The sequence below is a fragment of the Cricetulus griseus genome (genome assembly GCF_003668045.3).
Source record: "Cricetulus griseus strain 17A/GY chromosome 1 unlocalized genomic scaffold, alternate assembly CriGri-PICRH-1.0 chr1_1, whole genome shotgun sequence".
Taxonomy (NCBI): domain Eukaryota; kingdom Metazoa; phylum Chordata; class Mammalia; order Rodentia; family Cricetidae; genus Cricetulus; species Cricetulus griseus.
In genome coordinates, this window is record NW_023276807.1 from 254,753,285 (window position 1) to 254,779,407 (window position 26,123).

General features: G+C 41.5%; 1 protein-coding gene across 1 annotated transcript in view; it reads right to left on the reverse strand.

Annotated features, from left to right (window-relative positions):
* Positions 1-16,746: 16,746 nt before the first annotated feature.
* The window catches only part of Mycbp2 (MYC binding protein 2), a 209,237-nt gene continuing 199,860 nt past the window's right edge, over positions 16,747-26,123 (reverse strand). Inside the window, 4 exon segments of the mRNA XM_027393984.2 lie at positions 16,747-17,571; positions 22,017-22,182; positions 23,023-23,130; positions 25,616-25,825. Of these exon segments, the coding sequence (XP_027249785.2) occupies positions 17,456-17,571; positions 22,017-22,182; positions 23,023-23,130; positions 25,616-25,825 (600 nt within the window). The 3' untranslated portion in view covers positions 16,747-17,455.

Below are 26,123 nucleotides of genomic sequence, written 5' to 3' on the forward strand. Positions count from 1 at the left end.
CGGGCGCGAGCGTCTCTCTCCCGCTGCCCCGCGCGGCCTGCGTCCCTCGCCTCGGCTCCTCCTCGCCGCCGCCCGAGACGCCCTGGGCGAGCCGCGGCCGACAGCAGCGAGCGCGGAGCCTCTCGGCCCGCTGAGAGAATCCAAAATGGCGCCCGGGGCTCGCGGGCGCGCGCCTGCCGGCCCCTGCGCGTCTCCGCCGAGGGGGGTGGGAGGGCGGGCGGGCGCGCGGCCCGGGGGCGGGGCCGGGGGCGGGCGCGCGCGCGCCGGGGCGGGGCCGGACGGGGCGGGGCGGGGCCGGTCCCCGGAGAAGTTGTGTTTGGTTTCGGGGCGGGCTGCGGCTATCCGGGAGCCGCGGGCCTTTCTCGGGGTGAAAACCGGAACGGTCAGGATGGTGGAGCCGACGCGGAAAAGCAGGGAGTGTCTGCCGCAGCGGGACCCACCCCTCCCGGACGTAAACATCAGCTGACGCCGACCCCCCCTCCCTCCCTCTGCGGGGAGGGCGCGGCCTCGGGCGGCGGCTCGGAGCCTGCCCGCTGCTCGCCTAGTAAGAAGGCTCGCGCTCTCACTGTTTTCCCAAGGCTGCTTTTAGTGATTCATAACTTTTTCTTTCTTCCTTTTTTTTTTTTTTTCTCGAGACAGGGTTTCTCTGTGTAGCTTTGGAGCCTATGCTGGCACTGACTCTGGAGACCAGTCTGGCTTTGAACTCACAGAGCTCACAGAGATCCTCCTGCCTCTGCCTCCGGAGTGCTGGGATTAAAGGCGTGTGCCACCAACGCCCGGCCTTTTTTTTTTTTATGAATAATCATGAACATTTATTAAGCACCAAAGGTATACAGCAATGGCTGCTATATAAAAAGCACATTATTGACATAATTTCCTGCCATTAAGATTACAATCTAAAATAAAATACAAGAATATTATCAGCCTATGTCAAAAGTTTCCTTAACTTGGAATCAGCTACTTTGGCAAATGGATGAGGCAAAGTGACCTGTTTCAGGTACTGGGCAGTGGGGTTCAAGGCCAGCCTGGTCTACAGAGCGAGTTCCAGGACAGCCAGGGCTATACAGAGAAACCCTGTCTCAACCCCCATCCCCGGAAAAAAAAAGAGCTATTTCAGGCAAAGTGTTAATAAGGATTTGAACACCACACAAAAAAATATTTTATCTGTACCCATTTTCCCCATTACATTAGGATAACTAAGGACAAAAAGGGCACTTAGAAATTTGATAAGCATTATTTCAGAGTGCCCCTAAAAATTCAAATGGAGATGTTCACTGACAAATGCCAGCGGCCAGTGAAACCCAACAACAAACAGGAACTAGCCCTCTCTCCATCTTCTTCCACACTAAGGGCTCCAATGACACCCACACAGAGAGAGGTGCCGTCTCTAGCTGAACTATCATGTTATTATCAAGTCAAACTTGCAGGAATATTCCTGTCTGAAGAGGACTGAGCAAAGACAGCAGTGGGGACGGCTTGATGACATGTGAGCTGGGTCAGCACAGGCTCAGGCCATGTATCTCCAGAGTGATTCATAACTTTTTCAAAACCGCGTTTACTTCTGAAGTAGAACCTTGAGGTCAGAATGTTTTTTGTTTTGTTTTTTCTGAAACACATCAGGAAAGTGTAAAGAGGCAGATGGCTAATCACAAGAAAATCCCTGGTGGAGGTTTTTGTAAATCAAGGAGTCTTTTGAAGTTTGGCCTTGGTGATACTGGATTTTCTTAAAATGAGAAATGTTCGCAGTTGCAGAATCTTGAAATTGAAGCTATTGTAGTACTGTGCCTTCGGCTCTGTGTTATTTTTCCAAAGCAAATAGCGCTTCTCTCCTAGCCTCTTCTCTCCTAGCCTCCTCTCTCTAACCCCTCCTCCCTTTTCTTTAGCCAGGGCCTGGCTGGCTTGTAACCTCAGCAGAGATCCGCAAGCTTCTGCCCACCCAGTGCTGAGACTGAAGGAATGTGCCACAGTGCCCAGCAAAAATATGCGGACTTTTAAAATGCTTTTATTGATTTTTCTTTTTTTGGTTTGTAAACTTTATTTTCATTTAGTTGTAGGTACATGTGTTTGCGGGGCGGGGGAGGGGGTGTTGCACGTGAATGCAGTGCTCGTGGAGTCCAGAAGGGATTTTGGATTCTCTGAAGCTGGAGTTACTGGCAGGTGAGAGCCATTAGTCCTGGGTGCTGGGAACTGAACTCAGGCCACCTGGGGAAATAGCAAACACTCTTAACCGCTAAGCTGTCTCTCCAGCAAAAGCATATACTTCTCATTGAAAAAAAAAATTATAGTCATGAGAACAAGTTCTGTCGCACACATTATAAGGCCATGAGCATAGCCAGGCTGTGGTGGTGCATGCCTTTAATCCCAGCACTTGAGAGGCATAAGCAGGTGGATCTTTGAGTTTGAGACCAGCCTGGTGTGCAGAGCAAGTGCCCTGGAACAGTCTCCAAAGCTACATAGAGAAACCCTGTGTTGAAAATAACAAAAAGAACATAAGCATGGTAGTGTCACTATATATAATGAAAATGTATTGTGCATTTAAACAAAGAAGAAAGAAGTTTTAATCAGAAAAAAGTTTTTATCAGAAAAAAATGTTTGGGGAGTTAGAATGATTAACCTGACTTAAACATTAAACATTGCAGATATGACGTGACTGGGCTGGAGAGATAGATGCTCAGCCCCTAAGAGCACTGGCTGCTCTTGCAGAGGACAAAAAGTTCAGATCCCAGCACGACATGGTGGTTCACAAACCTTCATAACTTCAGTCCCAGGCGATCTGATGCCTGCATGAAAGTGGTGTAAAGACATACTTGCAGGCAAACACTCATACACATAAAATATTAAAACTTTTAAGTGAATATATTGATTGAAATATTGCATCACACTGTTAGTATGTACATTTTATGTATTGAGTGGTTTTTTTTAAGTTTAAATGAGAAATGTGAAACTCAGACTACTGAGAGTCTAGGTCAGCACCGTTCTTTAGGAATATATGCAAGGTACATATGCAGTTTAAAAGTTTGTAGAGCCACACGAAAAACTAAGGGGAGTTATTGGGTTTTTACTCTTTACTCTTCATTCTTTTAACCCTTTGGGGGCCCAACATCCAGTACCCAAATAAACACACAGAGGCTTGTTATTACTTTAAATGCCTGGCCTTGGCTTGTTTCTTGCCACTTTTTCTTAATTTAAATGATCCCACCTACCTTTTGCCTCTGGGCTTTTTCCTTTTCTTACTTCTGTACTCTACTCATCTCTTACTCCACTCCTTATCCTCTTTTTCTCTTTTCACCTTTTCTCATTTCTTCTATGTATCCTCTCAGCCTGCCAGCCCCGCCTGTCCTTTCTCCTGCCTCCCTATTGGCCTTCAGCTCTTGATTAGACCATCAGGTGTTTTAGACAGGCAAAGAATCACAGCTTCACAGAATTAAACAAATGCAACATAAAAGAATGCAACACATCTTTGCATCATTAAAACGAATGTTCCACAGCAGAAACAAATGTAACACACCTTAGAGTAATATTGCACAACAAGGAGATGGTGAGACAGTTCTGCTGGCAAAGGCACTTGCTGCTCAGCCTGTTGACCCAAGTTCTGTCCCTGGAAAACAAGGTGGAGGTGGAGAACTGACTCCCTCTGACCTTGTCAGGAGGGCACAGGGGACACACACAACAGGGTCAAGGAGGACTGGAAAGACGGCTCATTGATTAAGAGGACAATTCCTATCACCCACAAATGGGGCCACTCACAACTGCCTATAACTCCAGCTCCAGGGGACTTGATGGCACCTGCTCTCACATGCATAGACACACACAGATAAAATCAGTTTTATTTACCTAATCCACTACATCCAGTATGTTACTTCTATGTGTAATCAATATAAAAAGTCATTGAGCTATTTTCTGTCTTTCTCTGTAGGACTCAGTTGGCACATCTATAAAGGGTTACTAGTTGACAGGTTTGGGGAGACCAAACACGACAAGGCTAATGAAGCCCATTGCAAAATTACCAGAGGCTTGGTGACTTCAAACAGTAAAAAATTATATTTGTACAGTTCTGGAAACACAAAATGGGCTAAAATCAAGGTGTTGGCAAGGCAGTGATCCTTTGGAGTCTGGAGAGGGGAACCCATTTACTTATTGTCCAGGTTGCCTTGTAGGTCTTCTTCATTTTCCAGCCTGACTTGTTCCTCAATCTTTAAGGCCAACAATGAATCATCACCAAGTCCTGTGTGTGCACTGTCCCTCACTGCCTCTCTCCTCTCTCCCGCCCTCCGTCCTCCCCCTCTCCCTTCCTCCATGTCTCCCTGCTCCCCTCTTCCTCCCTCTCTCTCTTCTCACCCCCACCCCCCCACTTGTATTCTCTGACTGATTCAGTTGCTGCTTCTTCCCTCAGTGGGATCCTTCTGATGGCACTGATCACACTCGTTAATCCAGTGTAACCTCATTTCAAAGTCTATCCCTTCCATTCCCAAACCATACATCCCAAGGACCAAGACCTGGCAAAATTGGGGGAGGGCATTATGCTGTCCCCACACTCAGGCTTTAGCACAAAGGTCTAGAAGCCATCAATAAATAATCTATCTCATTAAACGGCACATGCAGTTCCGTTTAATTAATTAAACAGTTAGTTAGCACTGTGTTTTATTCTTTGCCCACCTCTGTGCTCCAGTTCTGCGAATGTCTCATTCCCACGCTTAGCACAGTGCAAATGCACCTATTAAGTCATACAATCCACTGAAGCACTTAAGAGGAAGTCGAGGTTACTTAGCAACCCGGAACATAGCCTACCCAGGTGCTGACCTGGACGGAGCAGGTGTTCAAATATTTATTAAAGGAACCAACGGAGCCAAATAGTTTACATACACTTCTGAGGAATACTGATGCCTCAGTTCTTGCTAAACTCTTTGACATGATCCCTCTCACTTTTGCTTTTTAAAACTTACCAGTTTCCTTAGGACTGTACCCGAACTTGCTTATTTTAAGAAAATGTAGGACACACTGTTACAGAACCTGTTCAGCTGAGGAATTGTGCACCGCCTTAGTGACTCTGATTGCATGGCATGGCTACTTATTGGACACTGATCTTCCAACTTGACTTTTATTTAAGGTTTTATGTAATCTATTATTGGCTTATTCGGAGCAGGGTCAAATGTTGCACTGCATGTGTGCCCATGAACTGTGTGCCTGTGGAGGGCCAAGGACAGGTTACAGGAATTGTGTCTTACCTTCTTCTATGTATATCCTCAGATAGAGCAAGTTGCCAGGCTTGGAGGCAAGTGTCTTTCCTCACTGAGCTATCTTGATGGTTCTGTTTTTAATCTTTGTATTGTGTGTGTGTGTGTGTGTGTGTGTGTGTGTGTGTGTGTGTGTGTGTGTGTGCTTTCATGTGTGTGATTACAGTGTGCACATACCACAGTGTACTTGTGGAGGTCAGAGAAAACCTTCACTTGTTTGTCCTTGCCCTCTATCTCGTTTGAGGCAGGGTCTCTGTGTTTCACCATGGTGTACACCAGGCAAGGTGCCCATATGTTTCCCAATATTCTCTTGTCTCTGCCTCCCAGGTCATCATAGGAATACTGGGTCGGCAGATTTGTTAACATGTCTGGCTTTTATGGAGGTTCTTGAAATGTGAATTCAGGAACCCACACTTACACAGCAAGTACCATTCTCAGAGTCATCTCTCCAGCCTTGACTTTTATTTCCTAATTTCTCTTCATTGGGACTTCCCCAATGAGTTTTATTATAGTTGTTTTTCTAAACTAACTTTGATCACAATGTGCTTGCTGGGTAAAAATGTCTAGGTCTAGAATATGGCCAGGAATTCCTGGAAGATTGTGGCTTTCTGGAGGATACTGATAGACACCACACATGCTAGAAGCTGGTGGCTGCCACAGACCTGGAGATGGACCAGAAGGAGATGAGCCATAGCCCTCCCACTAAATTCCTGGAACACAAAATAGCCTTGTCCTCTTGCAATGTAGTCTATGTGTCCAGTTACTATCATAGCATTTTAGCAGTGGTATCATGTGGCCAAGCGGACTTGGGCTTTATGGGCAGAAAATTTTAGATTTTCATATTGGGATTATTTTTCCCCAGCAAAAATTTGTGGTAATCCTTAAAGAGAAGAATAAGATTAATTTTCCTGCAGTTGATGTATTAAATAAAATGTTAAATTTAGGACGTATTAAGTAAAATTTATCCTCACCTTTGCACTCATCTTTCAAATATTTTATTCTGGAATTAAATCACTTTTGTAAATACTTTCTTACTTGGCTTGGTTTCGTTTTATGAAAAAGAATAAAAATTAGGTAAAACAAGTGGCTGACTGAAGGTCACACAGGTACACAGGACATAGAAGGAGTAGCTTAGAAAAGTCAGAATTTGCTGGGTGGTGGTGGCACACATCTTTAATTCCAGGACTTGCGAAGCAGAGACAGGCAGATCTCTGTGAGTTCGAGGCCAGCCTGGTCTACAGAGTGAGTGCCAGAACAGGCTCCAAAGCTACACAGAGAAACCCTGTCTCAAAAAAACCAAAAAAGAAAAAGAAAAAAGAAAAAAGAAAAAAGAAAGAAAGAAAGAAAAGAAAGACCAGGACTTTCACTCAAGTTCTGTCCTGTCTCAGCCCTCATTGTATGCTACTGGCAGTTTTTAGGAAATTGGGCAGTAATGTCTTGATGTACAGTCACCACCTGGAACCTGTGACTTCAACCAGGTAAAGCACAGTGACAGAAGTGGGTGGGAAGAGAGGTAGAGGATGAAAAATACCTGAGAAAACAAGCAAATCAGTAAACACTGAGTCGAAAATGAATAGAGTACTGCATGTGTTTTGTCAAATAACATTATTGACAGAATAAGGGAGATCTTGGCCCTGAATAACTGGACCATTTCCTCAACCTGGAAATAGTACAATTTTATTTACAGAAAGAATCTCTAAGTGATTGTGCCTAGTGTCTCTGCTCCTTCTGGCTTAGCATATTACACACAGCATCAGCAGGCTGCTCAGGACTTGGATGTGTGAGCGGGGTTGCCACAAGCATCCTCCTCATGCACTCTGTCGGGCTTTATCCCTAAAGTGTGGGGACTGTATGATGGAGAACGCCTTCTTCATGAACACTGGTAAGTCACTTGAGCGTACACTGTAGTACTTTGTTGATTTTCTTGGTCATTACTAACACATTCATTCTGGCCAGGAATCTCACTACCTTTCTGTCAGTTTCCTTTCCTAATGCCATGATAAAAATACTTTTACAAAAGCAACACAAGGGAGAAATGGCTTAGTTAGTTCACAGATCCAGGTTAAAATCCATCATGTCATGAAAGTCACAAGGCAGGAGCTCAAGGGAGCAGGGAGCATTGCATCTTCAGTTAGAAGAAAAGATAGATTAGTGCACACTAGAGTTCAGCTGACTTTACACAGTTCACGTCAGTTCCCTTCCTAGGGAATGGTGCCACTCACTTCAGTCTGGTCTTCTGACCGTGGTTAATTTAACCTAACTCCCACCAGCCAATCTAATGTACAGTTATTAGGTTCCATTATTGTGTGATATGAGGCTGTCTTTCAGATGATTCTCCATGGTATTACTCTGACAATTAAACCATCATATTTGTTTCCCACTGCAGTTTAAAAACTGCAGTTGAGCTGTCAGCCAGCAAAGTCAATGGGTCTAAGATCGTCTTTCTTGCATGTCTCAAGTGTGCAGGAAGCCTGTTACATGTGTGGCATCCTTTAGGTTAGTTCAATCCCAGAGACTATGAGTTAAAGTTTAATGTTTACAGTGGCTTCACTATAATCTTCTGTTCTCCTGGGGGTACATGAAGGGGTGAGTTTCATCTTTGTACCTACCTGTGTCTCCTGAAAACATGATAGTCAACCCTGAGCCTGTCTGTGTGCACCGTGAGACAACTCAGTGCTCTCTCAACATGAGGAAATTTCCGAATTTCCAAATCAGTTTCCTCCTCCTCCTCCTCCTCTTCCTCTTCTTCCTCTTCCTCCTTCACCTCTTCCTCCTCTTCCTCCTCCTCTTCCTCCTTCTCCTCTTCCTCCTCCTACTAGTCTTCCTCCTCCTCCCTCCTCCTCCTCCTCTTCTTTTTCTTCTTCTTCTACTGGGATATCTTATCTCTGGTTCTTGGTCACCCAAGCAGCATCGGGTATGGGTTCTGTCCTATTAGAAATTGTCTGAGTTGTTTTGAGTTGCATTTCTCTGATGGCCAAAGATTTTGAGCACTTTCTTAAGTGTCTTTCAGCCATTTAAGATTCCTCTGTTGAGAACTCTCTATTTAGTTCTGCGCCCCACTTTTTAATTTCATTGTTTAGTGTTTTGGTGGCTAGCTTCTTGAGTTCATTGTATATTTTGTAGATCAGCCCTCTGTCAGATGTGGGGTTGATGAAGATCTTTTCCCAGTCTGTGAGCTGTTGTTTTGTCCTACTGACTGTGTCCTTTGCCTTACAGAAACTTCTCAGTTTCAGGAGGTCCCATTTATTAATTTAAGATCTCAATGTCTGTGCTACTGGTGTAATGTTCAGGAAGCAGTCTCCTGTACCTATTTGTTCAAGGGTATCTCACAGTTTCTCTTCTAGAAGATTCAGAGTGGCTGGATTTATGTTGAGATCTTTGATCCATTTTCACTTAAGTTTTGTGCATGGTGACAGATATGGATCTATCTGCAATCTTCTGCATGTTCGAGTCCAGTTGTGCCAGCACCATTTGTTAAAGATGGTATCTTTCTTCCATTGTATAGATTTAGCATCTTTGTCAAAAATAAGGTGTTCGTAGGTGTGTGGGTTAATATCAGGGGTTTCAATTCAATTCCATTGGTCTATCTGTCTATTTTTGTGCCAATACCAAGCTGTTTTCAGAACTATGGCTCTATAATAGAGCTTGAAGTTAGGGATGGTGATACCTCCAGAAGATCCTTTATTATACAGTGTTGTTTTGGCTATCCTGGGTTTTTTATTTTATTTTTCCATATAAAATTGAGTATTGTTCTTTCAAGGTCTGTGAAGAACTGTGTTGGGATTTTGATGGGAATTGCATTGACTCTGTAGATTACTTTTAGAAAAATTGCCATTTTTACTATTTTGATTCTACCTATCAAAACAACTCTGAGATACCACCTCACACCTGTCAGAATGGCTAAAATCAAAAACACCAATGACAATCTATGCTGGAGAGGATGTGGAGAAAAAGGAGCACTCCTTCATTGCTAGTGAGAGTGCGAACTTGTAAGACCACTTTGGAAATCAGTATGGTGGTTGCTCAGAAAAATGGGAATCAGTCTACCTCAAGATCCAGCAATTCCTCACTTGGGCATATACCCAAATAATGCACATTCATACAACAAGGACATATGTTCAACCATGTTCATAGCAGCATAGTTTGTAATAGCCAGAACCTGGAAGCAACCTAGATCCCCCTCAACTGAAAAATGGATAGAAAAAATGTGGTACGTTTATACAATGGAGTACTACTCAGCAGAAAAAAAGCAATGGAATCTTGAAATTCACAGGAAAATGGATGGAACTAGAAGAAACCATCCTGAGTGAGGTAACCCAGTCACAAAAAAACAAACATGATATGTACTGATTCATATATGAATTTTAGACATAGAGCAAAAGATTACCTTCCTACAATCCTTTTCACCAAAGAAACTAGGAAACATGAAGGACTCTGAGGGAAAAATGCATGGACCCCAGAGAATGGGAAGGGGCAGGACCTCCTGAGCTAATTGGGAACATAAGTGTAGGGGAGAGGGAGCTGCCAGAATGAGAGGAGGAGGAGAGGAGAGGAGTAAATAGAGGAGCAGAAATATTGAGTTGGAGGAAGAACAGAGGAAAGCAGGATGAGAGATACCTTATTAGAGGGAGCCATTATAGGTCCGAGGAGAGATCTGGCACTAGGGAGATTTCCAGAGACCTACAAAGATGATGTTATGATTAATCTTTCCGGCCAAAGCTGCCGAGCCCCACCACTATGTGTGCACTTTACGCCAGCCATCCGCCCGAGTTAGGGCCCCAGTTAATACACAGAAACTTGTATTAGGTTCAAATGCTGCTTGGCCAATGACTAGGATTCTCATCTGTTAGTTCAGTCTTAATTATCATAAATCTATATATTTTATAAGAGTTATTGGACACCTTCCATTGGCGTCCCTCCTTGCCGGTGGATCACATTGTGCCGCTGGAGGAAGAGCAGAGGGGAAAAAGGACACTTCCTATTTCTCCTTGCTTAAATATGAGTCTCCGTGCTCTGTCACTTCCTGCTTGTATCACCACTTCTCTACTACATTTCCCAGAGTCCTCTTTGACTTCTAGTCCTGTCTAACTTGCTGTCTCATTGGCCAAACAGAACTTTATTCAACAATCAATAAGATAAACATACACAGATGTACCTTCCCCATCAAGATGACACAAACTGACAATCCAGGCAATGGTGGAGAGGATAACCTAAACGCCCTTCCCCTAAAATGAGATTGATGACTACTTTTTATGCCATGCTAGAGCCCTCATCCAGTGGCTGATGGAAGCAGAGGCAGACACCCACAGATATACACTGAACTGAACTATGGAACTTAGTTGCAGAGAGGGAAGATCGAAGGGGTTGGTACCAGGGTGGTGAAACCCTCACAAACAGCAGGCCTGAACAAGGGGGAGCACATGGACACCAGACTGCTGTCTGGGCGGCCAGTACAGGACTGATCCAGACCCCTGAACATGGGTTTCAATTAGGAGGCCTCTGCACTCTAGGGGGCCCCTGGTAGTGCATTAGTATTTTTCCCTGGTGTAAGAAGGGACTTTGAGAGCTCATCCCACATGAAGTGATGCACTCTTGGCCTGGACACATGGGGAAGGGCCTAGGCCCGGCCTATGATGATGTGGTGGACTTTATGGAGCCCCCGTTGAGGGCCCTACCCTGCCTGGGGAGTGGAGGATGGATGGGGTGGGGGGTAGGGGGTGGGCGAGGAGGGATGGGGTGAGGGGAGGGAGAGGGAGAAGGGATTGACATGTGAAACAAGCTTGTTCCTAATTTGAACTAATAAAAAAAATTAAAAAAAAGAAAGAAATTGTCTGGCTACTGTCACAAATTTGTTGCCACCGTTATCCTAGCATATCTTACAAGCAGGACAGACTGTAGGTCAAATGTTCTGTGTCTGAGTTGGTGATTGTGTTTGTGCCTTTCCACACTAAAGACCTAGAAGATAGTAGTGAAGGCTACATGTAGGCACCATGTTGACTTCTCCATGATCAATGAGTTTTTTGGGTATTGCCCTCAGCAATGGGACCCAACAGTCAGTTTGTGGGGGTAACCCATTGCCTTAGCAACAGCCTGGGTTGCTTAGGGATTTCTATGGGATCCCCTTGGCCAACAATACAATTGAATGTAAGGGAGTCCTGTGGTTGGAGGTTTCTTGTCCTACCCATAAGTTCCCAAATAACCACTCTTAGGCTTAACATTAATTACAATTGTTTGACCAATGGCTCAGGCATATTACTGACTAGCACTCACAATTAAATTAACCCATTTTTACTAATCTGTGTATCACCATGGGACTGTGGCATACTGGTAATGTTCTGGCAACTTACCCTTTAGAGGCTACATGGCGTCTCCCTGACTCTGCCTTCTTTCTCTCCTTATGTTTGTTTGGATTTCCCCTTAGCTCTACTGTGCAAGACTATTAGTCAAAACAGCCTAATTCATCAACCAATAAAAAACAACACATATTTGCAGCATACAGAAGGACAAACCACATCAGAATCCCAGTACTGGAAGCCTCCTTTGGTAACAAAGTTGTTTTGATTTGCATTTCCCTGATGGGCAAGGATGCTGAACATTTCTTTAAGTGTTTCTTAGCCATGTAAGTTTCTTCTACTGGATTATTTGTATATTATTTTTGATATCTAGTTTCTTGGGTTCTTTATATATTTTGGTCCTCTATGAGATGTGGAATTAGTAAAACAAAAACAAAACAAAACAAAACAAAAAAACCTTTTCCCATTCTGTAGGCTGCTGTTTTGTCCTATGGTGTTGTCCTTTGCCTTACTGAAGCTTTTCACTTGCATGAGGTCCCATTTATTAATTGTCGATTAATAGGGCTTAGTGCTAGCCCTATCGGGGTTCTGTTCAGAAAGTTGTCCCCTGTGCCAATGAGTTCAAGGCTATTTCCCACTTTTTCTTATATCAGATTCAGTGTATCTTGTTTATGTTGAGGTCTCTGATCCATTTGGACTTGAGTTTTATGCAGGGCTAAAGTATGGATCTATTTGGATCCATCTGCATACAGATATGCAGTTTGGCTAGCACCATATGTTGAAGATGCTGTCTTTTTTTTCCAGTATGGATTTCTGACTCTTTATCAAAAATATCAGGTATCCATATGTGTGTGGATTTAAGCCTGGGTCTTCAATTCAATCCCATTGATCAATATGCCTATTCTTATGTGAATATCATGTGCTTTTATTACTATAGCTCTGTAGTAACTTGAAATCAGGAACGGTGAGACCTCCAGTAGTTCTTTTTTGTTCAGGATTGGTGTTAGCTGTATGAGTTCTCTGCTGGATTTCTGTTTTTCATTTTTGTATTTCAAAATTCGTTTTTTCCTTTTTAAACTTATTCTTATAAATTTCCTTTTACATTCCAACCACAGTTCTCCCTCCACCCCTCTTCCCACACCCTCTCACCTCCCCTGCAGCCCACCCTAGTCCACTCTTCCACATGGGTAAGGGCTCCCATGAGGTGTCAACAAATCTGGCACATTAGGTTGGGGCAGGAACAAGCCCCTCTCCTATGCAATAAGGCTGAGCATGGCATCCCACCATAGGGAATGGGTTCTAACAAGCTAGCTGTTGGTGATTTTTTTTTTAACGGTCACTTATGTATACTATAAGACCATCTGCAAATAATACTTCTTTTCCAATTTGTATCTGCTTGATCTTCTACAGTTGTCTTATTGCTTTAACTAAGATTTTAAGTACTATATTGAATAGGTGTGGACAGCCTTATCTTGCTCCTGATTTTAGTGGAATTGCTTTAAGTTTCTCTTCATTTAATTTGATATTGGTCATAGGCTTGCTAGAAATTGCCTTTATTATGCTTATGTATGTCTATTTTATTCCTAATCTCTCCAGGACTTTGATCATGACAGGGTTTTGGATTTTGTCAAAGGACTTTTATGTATCTAATGAGATGATCATGTTTGTTTGTTTGTTTGTTTTTTCTTTCAGTTTGTCTATATGGTAGATTGCATTCACTGATTTTTGTATACTGAACCATCCCTGCCTCTCTGGGATGAAGCCTTCTTGGTCATGGTAGATGATCTATTTGATGTGTTCATGGATTCAGTTTGCAAGTATTTTATTGAGTATTTGTGCATCTCCGTTCATAAGGGAAATTGGCCTGTAATTCTCTTTGTTGAGTCTTTATGTGGTTTGGGTATCGGGGTAACTGAGGCCTCATAAACTGAATTTGGCAATGATCCTTCTGCTTCTATTTAGTGGAATAATTTGAGGAGTATTGGCATTAGATCTTTCTTGAAAGTCTGGTAGAATTCTGCACTAAAATCATCTGACCCTGGGCTGATTTGGTTGGGAGACTTTTAATGACTGCTTCTATTTCACTAGGGGTTATAGGCCTGTTTAAGTTGTTTATCTGATGATCTTGATTTAATATTCCACTGTTGTGGAATATTCCTTTATACTGTGTGAAGATATGTTACTGTGATTGGTTTAATAAGAGCTGCAGGGCCATTAGCTAGGCAGAAAGAGGTTAAGTGGGACTTCTGGGGACAGAGATCTCTGGAAAGAAGAAAGGCAGAGTCTCCAGCAGGATGGGCAGGGCAGAGTAAAGGTAACTGTGCCACACCAAAGTAGTAGATTAAAATGAATGGGTTAATTTAAGTTATAGGAACTAGTGGGAGAAGCCTAAGCTAAGGCCAAGGTTTCATAATTAATAATAAGTCTCTGTATTGCTGTGAATTGGTGACCCAAAGAAAAGTCTAACTATATTGAACTTGGGTAAGTGGTATCTATCCAGAAAATTATTCTTTTAGATTTTCCCAGTTGGTGGAGTACAGCTTCTTTTGTTTTCTCCAGTTTTTTTAATTTAAATTAGAAACAAGACTATTTTACATGTCACTCCCAGTTCCCTCTCCCTCCCCCTCCTTCCCTGCCCCCCCTTCAACTAAAACCCTACCTATCCCATCCCCTTTCTGTGCTCCAGGGAGGTGAGGCTTTCAATGGGGGGGTGGTCTTCAGAGTCTGTCATATCCCTGTATGTGGAATGGGCCCTCAAAGTCCATTCCTATGCTAGGGATAAGGGAGTGAAGGTTTTTAAAGTATGTCCTTATGATTCTGTGGATTTCCTTGATGTATTTTATGCCCCCTTTCAATTCTGATTTAATTAATTTGGGCATTTCCTCTCTGTCTTTTAATTAGTTTAGATAATGGTTGTCTGTCTTGTTGATTTTCTCAAAGGGCCAACTTTGCTTCATTGATTCTTTGTTTTGTTCTGTGTGTATCTTACTGATCTCAGCCCTCAGTTTCAGTATTTCTTCCCCTCTGCTCATCTTGCGTGGGCTTTCTTCTTTTTGCTCTAGTGCATTCAGGTGTGTTGTTAAGTTGCTAGCATGAGATCTCTCCACTTTTTTTTACATAGACACTTAATGCTATGAATTTTTTCTCTTAGTACTATTTTCATTATGTTCCACAAGTTTGGTTATATTGTGTATTCATTTTTACTGAGTTCTAGAAAGTAATTATTTTGTATGGACTCATGTTTCATTCAGTAGAATTGTTTGGTTTCTATGAATTTGTAAGCTTTCTATTGTTTCTGTTATTTTTGATATCTGGCTTTAATCTGTGGTGGTCTGATAGGATGCAGAGAATTATTTCAAATTTTTTTTGTATCTGCTGAGACTTGCTTTGTGTGCAAGTATATGGTCAATTTTGGAGAAAGTTTCATGAAGCACATAATAGAAGGTATTTTCTTTTGTGTTTGGGAGAAATGTTCTGTATATGTTAGGTCCATGTAGTTTACAAGGTTAAGTTAGCTCTGGTATTTAACTGTTTGTTTTATTAGAGCATGCAGAGACAATAGTGTTAATAGTAACCTGTGTTAAGAACTGGTATCATACACACATACACACACACACACACACACACACACACACACGCACTTTTTATTAAAAAAATTATTATTTATCATTTATCCCATGCTGGCTTCAAAACTGCTGTGTAGCTTAGAATGATCTTGAATATTCAATCCTCTTGCCTCCACTTCCAGAGTGCTATACTAAAATTTTGCACCACTGTGCCTGCTTTATGTAATGCTGTGGACAGAACCAAGAGATTTGTGCATGTGGGGGTGGTGGTTTTAATGTAATTGGCTCCCTTAATCTCATAGGAAGTGGCGCTATTAAGAGGTGTGGGCTTGTGGCAGTAGATATGATCTTGTTGGAGGGTGGGGGGGGCTTTGAGGTCTCATGTATGCTCAAGTCAAGGCAAGTGCCTCGGTACACTTCCTGTTGCCTTCTGATTAAGATGTTGCCGGCACCAAGGCCACCTGCACACCAGCATACTTCCCGCCATGATGATAATAACTGACCCTCTGAACCATAATTGAGCCATATTTTCCTTGTAAGAGTTGCTGTGGTCATGGTCTCTTCACAGCAATAGAAACCCTAACTAATAAGACAGTGGGCAAGCCATTTTTGTGTGCGCGCTTGTATGTGTATGCAGGTATGTGTTCTCAGAAGCCATCTACCTTGCTTTTTAAAGACAGGGTCTCTCACTGGCATGGAGCTTGCTGAGTAGGATAGGTTGGCTAGTCATAAAGCCCTGGGGACTCACATATCTCTGAGTAACAAGAGCTAAGATTACAAGGTGGTGCTACTACAAATAGCTCTTGTCTCCCTCCCCCATCTATCTAAAAACTATGTGCTCTGGATCTCATGTTCATGGCAAGCACTTTACTTCTCTCCCCAGTTCCCAAAGTTGTTTTAAATTCTTCACAGCCGCTTAACATAAATTAATGCTACAGTATTTGTTAATAATTTATATATTGACAAACTTCTATATTTCCAACAGTGGAAATTTTTAAAAGAATGGGTCAAATCTTTCCTTGATGTCATGAAATATACATAAAATTTGGCTTAAGATGGATTATAAATCTAAAATTTAACAGTTTCAATAACTCAAGTGGCAAAAAAAAAAAAAATCCAACCAGCCAAACATCAGCAACATAAATAGGCTAACTAATAACTACAAGGAAAGCTGTGCCCACATACATTGGAGTCTATGGAAGGTAATCCGATAGAAGAAAAAGGCATCTGGCTAAGAAGACAGATTCAGACTCATTCCCTAAGTGCTTCCTTCTGTCTTTAGCATATACATCTATGAGAAGACATACCTTTAGGCATTTATTTTCACGGTTTTCTAACTAATGTTTAAGATCCCATCATTGTGCTTTACTGATATTTTTATTCCCAAACAGGAAAGTTATGAGTGTGTTATAAATGGGTGCTAGGGCTCATAAGCTGCCTAAATTACTTTTCAAAAAATTCTTCACGCCGGGCGTTGGTGGCGCACGCCTTTGATCCCAACACTCGGGAGGCAGAGGCAGGCGGATCTCTGTGAGTTCGAGGATAGCCTGGTCTCCAGAGTGAGTGCCAGGATAGGCTCCAAAGCTACACAGAGAAACCCTGTCTCGAAAACCAAAACCAAACAAACAAACAAACAAAATCTTCACCCAAATGTTAGACTTTCTCACTGTATAAAAATGCACAGTGGATTTATTGACATGTACATTCCAATATGCTTACAGCTGCAAGATAGTGAGGCACACTCAGTATTGCACTTCATTAAAATTTCAGGCTCAAACTTAACCTAGAAGTTTAAATGAAACTGCTTTTGTAATTTAGTAATTCTTATACAGGACAAACATTGATAGCTTTATATACAGTGTGATACTTATTACATTTATAGGCCTTACTAACACAATTTTTTTTAAATAACAGTCTAGGAAATAAACCAGAATATTCCTCTTTTTATCCCCACCCGTGATGCAATTGTACAGGATTACAAAAAGGCAGTATACAATAAACAGTGATTATTTTTCTTTTTTGCTTGAAAGCCAGCATCATTCTTAGTTCATGAGTATGGTGATCCTTTTATATCAATTATCTATAAATGTCCAATGCTTCACAGGCCAATAACAGTAATGGCCACATGCAAACACCTCACAAGTTAGATATCTTGGTTCAAAAGAAGATAAACCAAAATATTAGGCAAACGTTCCGCAGCAAGAATTATGTACAATGTATTTGGCATCATTCTTGCACTGTGAATGGTTCATTTTCACGGATGTAAAATGGTCCCGTTCTTATCCTGAGCAGAGTTTAAACTTCACTGCATCCTCCCAGATGAAGGCAACTGTTCTCTCTGTAGACAAAGGATCTGAATGTTCTAAAAAGTGTGAGCATTTCTGCACACTCCACACCCCAGAGCGAACTCTTCCCCAGTGGGTGGATGAACAACGTGGAGGGGACATTCAGTTCCTTCTAGCTGTTTGCCTTTGGGACCTGTATACATTTTGAAGGAGGTAAAGGAATGCAGTTTTAAAACACACACACACATAAATGTCATATGAATAAAAACAAGTTATTCAGAGAAATAACATGACTATGGATAAATACCCTAAAAATAATTTTCTTCTTACTACAAATATTTCACTATGAAAACCTCAGCATGACAGGTATTTGTATCTACATCAGATAATAGGAAGTGAAATGTGCCCTGACCCATAACATTCTACCCAGAGAACCACTGAGCTACAAAGCTTTTCCTGTTTTCTCCTATTGGTAGATGAGATGAATAGTCATTTTAAAGCAAGGAGCAACAAGCAAAAGTGGTCACAAAAAATCTCTCACCTTAATTTAGTGGAAATTTACTCTGCATGGGAAAATAGGACATTTTTGTGGGAGTTTTTTTTTTTAATCAAGTAAAATCAAACTCAAATATAAATGGACAACATTTACATTTACATTCAGTGACGAAAAATTTGTACACTGGTATAATGGGAAGACTGGTAATGAGTGCCAGTCATTAAAAGTGTCTGAAGGAAGATTAGTAGCAAAGTCAAGATGGGTTTAAAACATGAACATTACAATAACAGACTGTAGTAATCTGGAAAGAAATACTGTGGGAAGGACACCAGTTTGAAATCAAGTAGGCTTATGCAAATGTAAAAGAAAACCTGACCTTTTCTATTAAAAATTTTAAAATATATTATAAATAAAGGGCATGGTATGTGATTAGTGTTAGCCAGCATTACCATTACTGAACAATGACAGATTGATCTTGTAGGGTGAGTCCTGGGTGTAGGTGAAGACAGCTCATCTCAGAGGAAATACCAGTTGCAGCTGGGAGCAATGGTCTGAGCTGACAATGACCACAGCTTTAGACAAATAGAGGCACAAGTCCAGGACAGGACAACAGGGAGAAGAGCAGACAGCGGACACTGAGCAGGTTATGCTCATCATACACCATAAAGCAAAGCAGACCTCCCATCTCCAACACACTGCACACCTAGTGCAGGCGATGCTGCGCTGGCTTCTGCGAACTGCAGTCACTGGCGTCCCACGGGGAAAAGATGTGGGGGCTATTTCCTTCACAACCATTCACTGCCTAAGTGTGGGAATGTTGCTGCCAGGTACTTGGGGTTGAGAGACGAACAGTGCATAGTGCATGACTTGTATTTTCAAGGAGCTCAAACATTACCTGGCATTACGGTGAGAAACAGTAAAAGTAAAAACTAACAAAATGAAGTAAAACACCAGTCAGCACTGTCCTGCCTCTGTCATTTTCTCATCACAGCAATCCAACCCTATGGCCACAATATTCTGTACAGAGGTGCAATTCACTTTCTTAGATGCGCCACCTCTTAGATGGACACAGCAATACTTTATATACATGGTGGTATGGACATTAAATATCCTGGCACCAAGGAAATAAAATTCTTAGGAATGGACATATGGAATTATATTATAGCCTGAATATTCTGATGGCCCCCAAATTCATAGCTTGAAATGTAGTCACCAATGTGATGGCATTAGGAGGTGGGTCCTTGGGCCATGACTGAGTCAAGAGGGCGGAGCCATCAATAGGAATGGGATCACTGTAAGGTCGCTGTCCTATGTGAGAGCACAGCAAGGAGGTGCCATGTGTCTAGGAACAAGAGAGTGGCCCCGACACCAGGCTGCCTTACGTCAGACTTCCCCAACTCCAGAATGGTGATAGGCAGACTTCGCAGTAAGGTTGTGATTCATGCTGCTCTGGTAGAGACTCTAAAAACACTGTGACAGTCTACAACAGCTCCTCATCTCTACTCCTGCCCTCATCCACTCTTAGATGGGGCCATGAACAGAGCTGAGGGTGGTGAGCCAATTGCTCCTCCATTCCTTCCAGCACACTGCCTATGGCCATCTTGTCTCCTGGTGTCACTGTGGACTCTCTTAACGTGTAGTCATTCAGTTATCCCAATGGCTCACAAAGGAGAAGGTGGGAGACTCGGGGAGAACATTTTATGCCACGTGCACCAGTTTATGCCACTTCACCAATCTCTTTAGGCTCAACCTTCCATCTGTAAACGTGGAGATAATACTCTCGACTCTGGAGGTTTGCAAAAGTTAAATAAGAAAATAAACATGGAAATGCCCAGAGGATGAGTATTAATTGGTTCCTTCCTTTTGCCTTCTTCACTCCTGGGCTGTCTCACTCCTATGATTCATTCACAGCTGGTTAAAGGACAAAGTCCCTCTGCAGTCGGATTTGGTCATTTGACCTCTCATCTCAGCTACTACCCCACCACTGTAGCCTTTAGAAGACTTATCTCTCTGCAAATGTCATCACTTTTAGCATTTTAAAAAAAAAAACATAAACAATTTTCTTCATTAGTAAAATTTGGATTTTCCCAGATGACTCTGCTCACCTTTAAATTTTCTCAGCTAAAACCCGGTTGCTGCCCATGTTCCTCCCATGTCCTTAGGCCAGGTAGCAAAGCGGACTTTCTCCTGGTTCCTGTTTATTTCCAGACTTTGACCTGCAACTTCTACTAAATACTCTACTTCCCTTCAGAGCAAAGATCCTCTCTGACACGCCCTGCTCTTCACTCCACTTGCTGACTGTAGCTCAGCCCTCCTCCTCTCGTCCTCATTACCATGGCTCCCATCTTCATCTACTGGCAGTCACCCTAAATACTCTGGTCTCTCAGAGCATTCTCAATTTGCTTTTTTCCAAGTCTGCTACCAATTAAAAGGGGGTTTTGATGGAGATCAGCAAAACAATTTTTATTTGATAAACAAATGGCAATGTATTTCATATAACTGGAAAGTCAAAATGTTGAAGGATTTTTTAAAATTATAAATCACCTATTTATTTTCCCATCTCTACAAGTTTAACCAGTTCTCCTCAATAGTTAATCAATTAAAGTTTTCTTGTTTCTTGATTATTTTGTGACACTTACTTATGCATATAGAAATGAGTCTATATCCCCACGTTCCCCCTTTTTCCCAAAGGCAGCAGTGCAAACCCTGATCTGTGCTTTGCTTTTCTCACCTATGCTGTGTGTTAGAGATCTATGCAGATCAGGACAAAGAGACTCATTCTTTGTCTGCTCCTCCTATTTTTAAATAGTAACTGACACTGTTTAGTGTCATCAGCCTATTCTTTTGTTGAACACTAGTGTTATCGAGCAACTTTTACTATTTTTTTTAAAGATTTTATTTTTATTTATTATGTATACAGTCTTCTGCTTGCATGGCAGCAGAGGGCACCAGATCTCATTCAAGGTGAGACACCATGTGGTTGCCAGGGAATTGAACTCAGGACCTCTGGAAGAGCAATTAGTGCTCTTTACCACTGAGCCATCTCTCCAGCCCCCAACTTTTACTATTATATGAAGTGTTGCAATGAGTCCTATATATTTGCCCATTTTCATTATCCCATATGGTATATTCCATAGTTAGGACTGCAGGGTGATGAATGTGAGAGGTGAAGCTCCTGGACACACCATTTGCACAAGCCATACACAGGAGCAGGGTGTGCTTCTTAGCTGGAACAAAACCGTGTACTGTCACTTGTATACTTGTAGTTATAGCAACTGCAGATACAGCTCACATCAAATTCTCCTCTCTTTCTTATTTACCTCTCTCTACCCCCTAACTCGCAATCCTGGTATTCTCTTCCCTATAGACCATGAGATTCCAGACATCTTACAATGTTTTTTTTTCAGACTCTTGGGTTTTATGTTCTTTTTTTTTTTTCTTAGCTTGATCTCCATGGACAGTCATTTGTTCTATATTCTTGGTGGATTCTTTAATCCTAGCTTTCTGGTCCTCACTATGTTGCTACTTCCCAAATATTCAACATCAAATCATCTGTCTATTTTACGAAAAAACCTCCTTAAGGAAACAAACAAATAAAAAACCAAAACACCCCCACTAAAAAGAAAAAGCACCAAAACATTACAAGCTGGGCCTGGACGCCAGGCCTGTAACCCAAATTAGTCAGCAGGACTGTAGGTGTGGGGCTCTGCCTGGGCTACAGAGTGGCTTTAGGCTAGCCTGGGAAACTTACTTAGACCTTGTCACCATATAAAAACTGCCAAGACTGTGTTCAGTGGTATGGACTTTGCTAGTAAATGCAAGGCACGACAGTTAATCCTCCTACTCCGAAAATCAATGAAAACCATCCTTTCATATTGTTCTGCCATGAATTTAAGATATTAAATTTTACTCGGCTTGTTTTTCTTTCTCTGGCAGCAGACTTCTGATTCTCAGTAGACACCACTCTCCTTCCTCAGGAGATGCTTCACTGGAGGTTCTTTAGCCTTACACATGACCTCAGCTTTTCATCAAATTCAGAAAGCCATCAGCTGACAATGGTGAAGAACTTTCCTTCATTAGAAACAGTTTAAATTCAGTACTATATAGATGAGAATTGTGAGCTGAAAATACTGAAGACATACCTGCAGGACAGTGTGGGAGTTCTTCTTTAGGAATGCTAGTCATTCTTTGAAAATCATCATGACATGCATTGCAGAAATGTGTTGTTCCAAAACAGAAGAAGACAGCCACTGAACAGCAGTAGCGACACTTGTATTCCAAAAAGTCTGTTCCATGCTTGGGACACATCTGTAACAAAAGATGAGAGAAACAAGATTATAGTGAGCTATCTCAACTATACTTACAATAGCTGAATACATGTACAGTAGACTTAATAAGTGCATAGCTTATTAACCAATATTTTGAGAGCATATGTAGCTCCAAAAGCTGATTAAAAAGCCAATGGTATACATTAAAAAATTAAGGATTAAACGTGTGGCCCAAAAGATTCGATAAAAGCCTCAAGTTCAAGTTTAGTTTCCCACACAATCTGTCTTAGTGAGCAAATTAATTTCCTCCTGAATGCTTGACTGAACTAGCAAGCTGCACAATTATAGTTCACTATCTACCAATCTCATAGGTATACTATGAACGTTTCATTAGAGATTCCAGAGCCAAAAAGTTTGAGGTCAGGCTTATGAAATGAAATTAGTAAAAATATTTTTTACTAATTTCACTATAGGATGGAAATATCAAAAAGGAATAACATGCATGAACAAATTTGGGAAATCATGTACTATCCTGATAAGTACCAGAATATGCTACATGCAGGGGTAGAGGGGGGTCATGGATAATTGGTCTTATTTTAAAGACAGATAAGAAAAGGCTTATTTTTATTACTTTTAATTCTGTGTAGGTGTGTGTATGTCTGCATGTGTGTTTGTGAAAATGAGTACAGGTGCCCTTGGAGGCTAGAGGTGTTGATCCCTCAGAACTGGAATTAATGGAGTTAACTGGAGCTGCCTGATGTGTGTGCTGGAAACCAAATTTGGGACCTCTGGGAGAGCAGCAAGTGCTCTAAACTGCTGAGCCATCTCCCCAGGCCCAGCTTTGACTCTTTGGTAGTGTCTAATGAAATGTTCTGCCTACCTGAGCCCTAGACACATCAGAACAGGCACCACAGATGAGCTCTCTGGGGTCGTAATCATCTCCTTGTCCGGCTTCGGCATCACAGCGAGCTTCACCACCAAAATACGCCTATGGAGAAACCATGTTCACATGAAGCTAGAGCACGGGGGACACACTCCCACATAATGCCATGGAAATATGTCTATGCTGACGACTGTAGGGAGAACTGGGGTCAGAAATAAAGCTAGATACTTATTTATTCTTTTATCTTGTTTTTTCCAGACAGGCTCTCTTTGTGTAGCCCTTGGCTGTCCTAGAACTTGCTCTGTAGAACAGGCTGAGCTGAAACTCAAGAGATTTGCCTGCTTTGCCTCTCAAGTGCTGGGATTAAAGGTGTGCACCACCACAACTGGCTTAAAATAAAGCTATTCCAATTTTGGAATGGAGACACGCTTTCAGAAGGAGGGAGTCTGAAAAATTGTGACATTAAAGGAAAATGATGAGAGAACATACAATATTCCAAACAAGAATGAAGAATAAGGTATCAAGTAAATACAAATGATGCATTTTCAGGGCAAATTTGGGAGTTTTTCTCATTTTGAAATCTTAAACAACATATTCTTTTCTAGTGCTTGAAACATGCTTATCCATTCCTAGGTCACAATGATACACAAGAGAGTGTGCCTGACATAAATTAGGACAGAACTAAAATCCTGAGCTTAATAAAAAAGAAAAACAAGACAATTTAAGCATCTTCTGATCACACAATTTTTGAAATGAACAGAAATTTAATAAATTCTATTCAGAATACTGTTCATACTTACAAACCTATGCTATATCCAGAATCTTAATAATATCCAATATGAACAACAGAATGAATGAAATTATCATGATGGCCAATTTGTCTTTACTTATTTTGGGCACAAAATAAATGAGGCCAAGAAATTGGGACAATTTACATGTACATTATGTCTGTAGTCAAAAAGCCAGATCCAAGCTGAGAATAAATAAGGTGAGTCAACATAAATCTATTATCTGTCCTAGAAAAACAGGTCAAAGACAGGCTCCATTGATGCAGAGTTTACCAATGGTCATTTGTTAGCTAAATCTGGCTTTACTGGTATGTCATTTATGCCAGGCCCATGTGCTTATTCCAGCAGCTCTCGTTCCCCATGTCTTCTACTTAGCTTGGCTTCTTAAACACATGACTATTATCCCAGTGGTAGCACAATATATTTATGATGCCTGCACAGTAATCACACATAAATGATATCTTATTATTTGTAACAATACAGCTTTTTACAAGCACATACTCTTGTTCTTTCCTTGTGTATATATGTGTATATTCATGGACCTATTGTTTATTTAGTCTTCCATTCATTACTTTTATTTTCTTTATTATACTTCAGGACTGCATATCATTCTTTCGCTCATTTATTCATTCTCTAATTAATCCAGTATTTACAGTATAGCATCAAGTACTGGGTGTAGAAATGGATACAATACATTGTCTTTATAGAGCTTATGAAACAGGGCAGACAGACAAGTAAACCAACAGAAACAACATAGGCTAAGGGTTGTGATGGATGTACACAGACAATAGAATTGTAGGCAGAGGCGAGACTGCTGGGATGTGTGAGCACATTAGAGAGGAGGAGAAACAGGAGCTGAACTGCTGGGATGTGTGAGCACATTAGAGAGGAGGAGAAACAGGAGCTGAACCGTGTGTGTGTGTGTGTGTGTGTGTGTGTGTAGCTTCAGTAAAAATAAAATGTGCAGCAGGGCCAGAGAAGAACATTCCAGAAAGAGAAGCACACTGTGTACTACTACCACAGGGGCCATCAGTGGTGGAGCAATCATGGCTGAGTTTGGGGAAATGTTGTTCAGTGTGTTACTGGAGGCGAGCCTGCAGAGGTAGACAGTGCTACACGATTGGAAAGAAGGACCCAGACAGATCTGAGATTTAGAAATACTAACCGACTAGCAGCACTCTAAGGGAAGGGAGGGAGTTTAGGGATGCCACAGAAAAGTTCAGGAAGTCACTGTGGTTACAAAAGAAGACAGAGTTTCTCAGATGTAACCCAAAACAAGGACTCGGAAATCTGCAGGCAGATTCAGAGGACTTTGCCAAGACAGACTGTACATAGGGAAGTGAGGTTGATGTATATTATATCAGATGCCACGCTGAAGTATCTGTGAGAAACTTAATGTCCGGTAAATAAACCTCAAAGAATTTGGAAGGTCCTAATGGTGTAAGGGGCAGGAAAAGTCATGAATATACCAGAGGTCATCCAAAATAAGGTCCAGTATAGTAAGTAAGAGAGCTGTTAAAACAAGAGAGATCCACAGAGCGGCATTATCTAAGAACCAGTTGTACCAAGCAGCAGGAGATTAGTCACGATGGCAAGTATCATTTGTATGGAAATAATACAAACTTCAGAAAAATTTGTTTAGGTAAAAGTATCCCCTTCTCCCCAGTTAAGTAAATTACTTGAATTTGAAACACTGTGTTAAGTTTCCTCATTTTTAATTTCTAGCTTAAGGATTAAGAATAATTGTATGTCATTATACAATTTCTCCAGTGCTTAACTCTTTAGGATACTTTGTAGCATACCTTTCTGCATTTGTAGCAAACATAATATGCATATCTATTCATGGCATAGCCAGCTGGATCATTATAAAACCTGACACCAGGAGTTGTGATGGCTTCGCTTTTATGTAGACCTTCATATTCCAATCTCATCAAGGCTTTTCTTCTAACATCTTCATAGAGTTCTTTTATTGGATCAAGCAGGTCTTTTAATACTATATGATTAATTTTGTTCTGAAATACAAATAATATTTTTTAACAGAAGCATTTACAGAATAGTTCAACAAACATTTAGTGTGTACCCAAGTTTCAACCATTGTACCAGGAGATAAGTGGTTAGAAATGTGTTGTAATGCCAGAGAACTAGTTCAAGAAGTACTAAATGTCCACAGTTCACTTGTTAAGAGCAGATCTCAGGTCCTGCAAGCAGCAGAGGGTCCTTTTCTTGTTATTCACTCACAGCCATGTCATATGACACAACTCTCAGTAGGTATGAATAATGAGGCATCTACCCCTAATACACAATGATGCC